Here is a 6,034-nt window from a genome sequence, read left to right on the forward strand (position 1 = left end):
AGCGATATTGATGGTGTTGAAGAGGGAAATAGATTGATTCTCAGATTGCCTAAAAGCGACGAAGGTCTATGTTGCACCTTCTGTCAGGATGTAATACGTCGTAGATATATCTTACTTGCTGATTCCCGACGCGGGGCTGGCCAAATGTCACTACACGCTGCACACTCTTCCCGAGACTCATCAAGTCCGCCATGCAAAGGATTGAGAGCGCCCCCCCAAGAGAATGGCCTGTGGTGGAGAGCAACGATTTAATAGGAGCAAGGAGACAAAAATGTGTGGAAGGAGGTCTCCAATGAAGTATTCGAGGGTTCTACTCGTATTCCTCTCTTGATTTTCTTCCTATCCTATCCCCTCGTCAACTTCCAGTGGTTCTATCATCTCTGTAGCTCTATTACCAGTTATCCAAAGCGGTGCATCCGGATGCGTTGCCAGCAGGTCACTAACGAAAAGTCTTACGTCATCTGAGACTCCTGCGTAATCTTTGTTGAATCCCTCGTGAACCTGACAATCCTGAAAGTTACAAAGGATTCATAATTAGTTGAGAGTAAGAGTTTCCTCCCTTTTCCCTTCTGTTTGCGGTGCGATGCATGCTGAGATGATTTTAAAGATAAGCATACTCTACTATTCCTCCCTTTTCTATCGCTTACTTTTCTCTAATCCATGGTTACGTATCTTTATGTCTGGATAAAAATACAGAAATTATAATGTTATTGCCTCTGTTCTTATGGGTTGACTCTTACCTCACACGAGCCTACAGTGTACTCTGTATCTTTGAAGTCTATGTTCGATATCCAGTTTCCGATACTGCTCGCATCCGTGCCTGCAAATGCCACAACGATCGCGTCTGGTCCCCAGCAGGCGGAGAAAAAATGAGACATCACTTTTTCACATATTTTACAAGCAAAAAGTCAAAAACTGAAGGTAAAGCTTTCGATCGTTACACCTGAAATATTACCTTCCTTTGCATCATAACCCACATAACCATCGGCATATCCCTTATGGAAACGACGCACAGTCATGTTTGGGAACTGAGCACAGGATCTGAGTGAGAAAGAAAGTATAAGAGAACGGCCATCAAATAAATAGAAGATGCCACACGTAAGGTTTGAGAATCGAAAACTTTGAGGGTGAAGCTTTGAAAACACGACAATTACCCGCAAGCCCACATCTCGCACGCGGATGATCTGCAATAGTAGGAGGCAGCAGCATAATAGCCCATTTTCTTGGCGATCGTCTCATTATAAAAGAGGTTAGGATCCTGCCATTTAGAGGGAAGATCTATGAAAGATGGATCCTCGACAATAGGCTGCATCGTTGGCGTCGCCGTCGAAGTTGTGGTGGAAGGGGTGCTTGGACTAGACGTGGGTGATACGGTGGCAGGAACAAGTACTTTGTATGTGTCGAACGCAGGATCATACACTAAAGGGGTGCACACACCCATACAGCAGTAACACTGGCGAGCAGCGCTGTTCCAAGTGAATAATAAAGGCACACTTTGCGCTCCATTTAGTGAGCAATATTCAAAACACTCCTCTGGCGTGGTGATTGAGTGAGGCTTGCGCAGTGCAAGCTGCAAACGAGGAATGGGTCCTTCATCCTTGTTCAATTTGGAGTGCTGGGAGAGTCGACGATCATAAAATGGCGCAAGTTGCCGATTTTGCGAGAATCTCTGACCTTCAGCAAACAGAGCAAATGGTTCCGTAGGATCAACAGAGGGAGATGGGGTCGGAGCGCAAGTGGCTGATTGTTTGAGCTGTGGATAACGCACGCGTACGAGAATCGGACTTGGGAGAGATGTCGTACAGATTGTGTTTGTTGTATTGTCAATATAAGCCATCGTATCTACGGCAAGACCCTCGGGAGCGCACTTGTCAACCTGGACCTTGGCCATAAAGCGTCGCTTCCTTGGCCTATCCAGGTCAGTCTGTAGCCAGTAAAGTGCTGTTGTCCCATCGAGATTCTGAATAATTTCAGGCTTCGTGTAAGGCTTCAATCGTGGACGGGTTGCTGTGCGTTCTACGGTCATCCCCCTTGGTAGCATCAACTTAAATTTCAAACCATTTGAGGGATCCTTAGCGTGAAGTGTTACGGAGATCTTGACATTTCCTGTTCCAGCCAAGATTCCGCGTCTGGCATTTGGACGAATCTTGGCTTTCATCATAATGCGTGGACATTTTTGGGATACTGCGCTCAAGATGGTACAGATGCCCAATAGAAAAAGGTAGCAGTATCTCAATGGAAGATACATGCTTAAAGACCTGTGTGTTCGTTGGAAGAAAGTGTGACTTGAAGAGAAAATAAATTGTCGCTGAATGGGTTAGTTTGGTGCATGTTTGTCCCATTAAGTATAGAAACCCAATGAAATATTCAGGGGGTAGAAGACATTCATTTAGAAGGATTCACATGTCAGCGCATGATGACGACTGATATAAAGACATCATCTCAGCATGTGGAGGAAGAAAAATCTGTTCTCTCATTAGCATATTCGATGAGCTGAGCAAAGCCCTAGCTATGTATTCGGATCAAAGAGTAAATTGACATCAAAATCATAGACAAATTCTAGCTAAATACTAGATTTGATAGCCAGCATGAAAGAGAGAACTTCTATTCGCACTGAATGCAAAATGCGTTGATGATATGAAGACTATTTATGATTTGGAAGGAAAAATTAGCACCTCGTCCATAAAAAGGTGTACAAACAAGGGACAGGTACACAACGACGTCCCACAACTGCGAGAGGTCCCAAGGACTACAACAACACAGCGTTTTTTGCTGGACCGCACACTTTCTTGCAGTCTGCGGTGAAGCCCATGCTTATCACTAAGGCCTCCTGAGAGTCGCACGCCTGGAAATCTCGTGGTCTAAGCTTCTACGTGCAACGCTAGCGCAGCTAAGATAGTGAAGCCCCATTTGAAGGAGAAGGATAGCATGTTCCTCTCCAGGGCGAAGAGGAGTGTGGTTTAAAAGGTTCAGAGGGTCGAAAGCACTTGTTTAGAAGGTTAATGCGCCAACACAAGTGATGGCGATTGATGTGATATAAATATCTTCGCATATGGACAAGATCATATTCGCCCACTCCTTAGAATATGCAATGTGCAATGCAAGTCTTTATCGGGTTCTGGTATCAAGTTGAATCGATAACAAACCAAGGACCAACTCTTGCTTAGTATCAACACTTTGGTAGTAAATTTGTGCTACTTCAAAACATGGCCATGGATTAGTTTTAGCGTGGAAGCTATTATCTTGCTTAGAAAGATGTGCAAAGCCAAGAAAGAGTCAGACAAACTGTCTTGCGACTGCGTGAGGTCCCAAGGACTGCGACCACACATTCGTCCGCTTCATGAGTTTATTTCTAGGAGTTCTCCCGAGAATGAGCGACAGAAGGTGAATATTCATTTACTCCGTGATGGAATCTCGAGACGCGCTCCTCTGAGCGCCCTCGGGGAGCTCTCTGTAGATTTATTTGGCCGGATGATGGTGACCTGTACCAGGTTCCAATAACGCGCGCAAATGTTATCAAGAAAGCAACTTTCTGACCCTGTCGTCGGTTTGCGACTTAAGAAGATGGCTTCGAAGATAGATGAAAGCGTTTCGACTCGTACAAGTCTTGTTGACGCTCAGCAACGCAACGAAGCTGGGAGTTGTCAGATTCAGTTCTGCGATCTCAAGAGGAATGGAGTAGTTTCAGTAATATCTACATTCAGTGTCCCGACCTCAGAAAGGCTGCATTCGATTCAATGCTCCGACTTCAGGGGAATCGCGGGAAACATCTCGAAGAGCTGATGATGGGCGAATCTGTATTGGCTTGAAGGTTGAAGGTTCGGCGAATCTCGGGACAGGTCTCGCCGACCGGTCACCTTCTCCATTTGACGTCCCACTCCGGGTCGCCTAGCGCTGACTTCCTCCGTCGTCAGTTTGTCTGAGGAGGCATCGGCAGTTAATCTCACAATAAAGCGTCAAGAAAAATAAATACTTCAGAGGAGGCCTCTGAACGTCGTTCAATACCTGCATCCGCTTATAAGGTAAGGCAGGACCGGGGTTAAATGTGCGTCCTCTCCTTCGCCACTTCACTGCCTGTCGATTCTGCCCCCTCTTCCAAACTACCGTCCATCGGGTCCCCGAAACAGCCTCTTTGAATGGGAGCTTCCATTTATAGGAAGCGCTTTGGAGGGTGATGGAGGCGCCGTGGGTTTTGCCCCACGAAGTCAAGATTCCCAACGAGGTCACGCAGTTTACCCTCGATGAGAGGCGGCTTTACCTTTTGAAGAGGGGAGACCTCGACGACAGGCGCGACTCTATCTTTCGAACAATGGCCTCGCTCTCGGAGCTGGCGGAATCCTGGCAGCAGATGGTGGACAGCTCTGTTGGGGCTCTGCAAGGCCTGGTGGGGAAGGCGGTCGGGAAGCTGCCGGCGGACAAGGCGCTGGCCCTGCCAGAGGGGAAGGGCCGGGAGGACATCCTAACAATCAAGCACGACGAGACGCGCATGCCGCTACGGCCGATAGAATCATGGTACAGGAAAAGTCCCTCTAAGGATACGGAAGTGCGTGTTGGTGGCTGCGGAGAATGACCGACTGCTCGTGCCTTTTCACACTTCTGTCCCTCCCACCCCACCCAGGTCGACTCTCATCGTCCTAACAATAGGTCGTCTCTCCCCCGCATGCAAAGGAAATGTCACATGGAGTTTCATCTTATATACCCTGGCCTCCATCGGGCGCTCCAGCAGGGTCACGTCTTCCCTCACAATGGCGTGGTGGCGGCTGATGCCTTCCTTAGTCTGGCGTTGCAGAAGGCGTTGGACGACACAATGGTGGCTACCTTCACCAGCAACACCAAAAGCCGCAGGGGGCTTGTGTGCAAGCTGTCCGGCGTGGGCCAAAAACAAAGCCCTTTGGACATTGCACCGGAGAAACATGCCATCCACGGGAGGAGAGGAAAGAAGAGCCGACACTACCGGCCAACTTTGTGCCCCTCAATACATGAATATTTCTGTGGGACAGACCACCGTCACCACCCTCAACAATGACCCCGCGATCGTCAGACTTGCGGAGAAAGAGCGCGAATATCTGAAGCTAGTCTTCTCTAGACTGTATAACAAAAAGTGCGTCGACCTGGACCTCCGACGCCACGTGGAGTCCCGTGTCCTCGAGTGGCATCACGCCCACTTCGCCGCGGGAGATTGCTCTGCTCAAGCAATCAGGGCATACATAGAGGAGGACCAGGCGAATGACGGTGGCTTCAGCTTTCGCGCAGGGGTCTTGAGCACAGCACAGGTGCAGCGGCTGATTGGGGAGTGGTTCCGGGAGAAATATGGAAGTGAGCGGCTGGGAGACTGCCAGGACCTCGCCCAGCATCACTTGGATGATCTCAACATTGGGACAGTGGTCGACGAGGGGGACATAACCTTCAAAAGCGCAGGTTCCCTTTTCACGTCTTGCGATTACTTTGCGAGCGGGGACGCGGTGCACAGCAAGGACCGGGACGACAATGGCTGGGCGATTGCCATAGTCATGCCATCTATGATCGAAATGTGAATGCTACACGGGCCTCATGCTAGAAAGAAAACCTATTCCGACATCTGTCGTCTGAGCAGTCAAATGCCAGAATGAAGAATATCACTCAAAACCTGCAAAAAACAGAGGTTGATACTGCAATAGCATTGAAGAGTCTTAAACAATGCACAGACACGTGTACTTTATGCATGATCGCTAAATTATGCGAAATTGCATGACTTGCAATCATCCAGAACTCATAACAGAAAGATAATGATTAAGTTCCATGCTCGTTTAAAACATTCTGCCTCATTGTTCCTGACTGTGGGAGCTGATAATCGTAGCGTGATCTATATTTTGAGAGTGAAAAGCATGGCCTGGCAGAAGCGTTATTACGTTGTGTGGATTACTAGAATGAAGGTACGCCAGGCCTATTGAATGTGCTATATTGATGCCGTAAGGGGTAGTGAAGGAAGTGAGGACGCTGGCGAGGCCTCGCCGGGTCTGACGATAGCTACCTAGACGATTGCCTTAAACACAAT

At 48.2% G+C, this 6,034-nt stretch overlaps 1 protein-coding gene across 1 annotated transcript; it reads right to left on the reverse strand.

The window, feature by feature from the left end:
• Positions 1–394: 394 nt before the first annotated feature.
• On the reverse strand, positions 395–1,011 carry NGA_0025802 (uncharacterized protein). The gene is made up of 3 exons (XM_005852606.1): positions 956–1,011; positions 741–844; positions 395–510 (listed from the first exon to the last, which is right to left on the reverse strand). The coding sequence occupies exons 1-2, from the start codon at positions 989–991 to the stop codon at positions 779–781; spliced, it is 102 nt and encodes a 33-aa protein (XP_005852668.1). The 5' UTR covers positions 992–1,011; the 3' UTR covers positions 395–510; positions 741–778.
• Between the last annotated feature and the right edge of the window lie 5,023 nt (positions 1,012–6,034).

The sequence above is a fragment of the Nannochloropsis gaditana genome (genome assembly GCF_000240725.1).
Source record: "Nannochloropsis gaditana CCMP526 unplaced genomic scaffold scaffold1057, whole genome shotgun sequence".
Classification (NCBI taxonomy): domain Eukaryota; class Eustigmatophyceae; order Eustigmatales; family Monodopsidaceae; genus Microchloropsis; species Microchloropsis gaditana.

What these genes read in the sequence shown, in the direction of transcription:
- NGA_0025802 (XM_005852606.1), bottom strand. Translation starts at nt 991, where the DNA reads ATGCCGATGGTTATGTGGGTTATGATGCAAAGGAAG. An exon ending in GGGTTATGATGCAAAGGAAG is followed by an intron (nt 845 to 955) that starts GTAATATTTCAG and finishes GCTGGGGACCAG; the next exon opens with ACGCGATCGTTGTGGCATTT.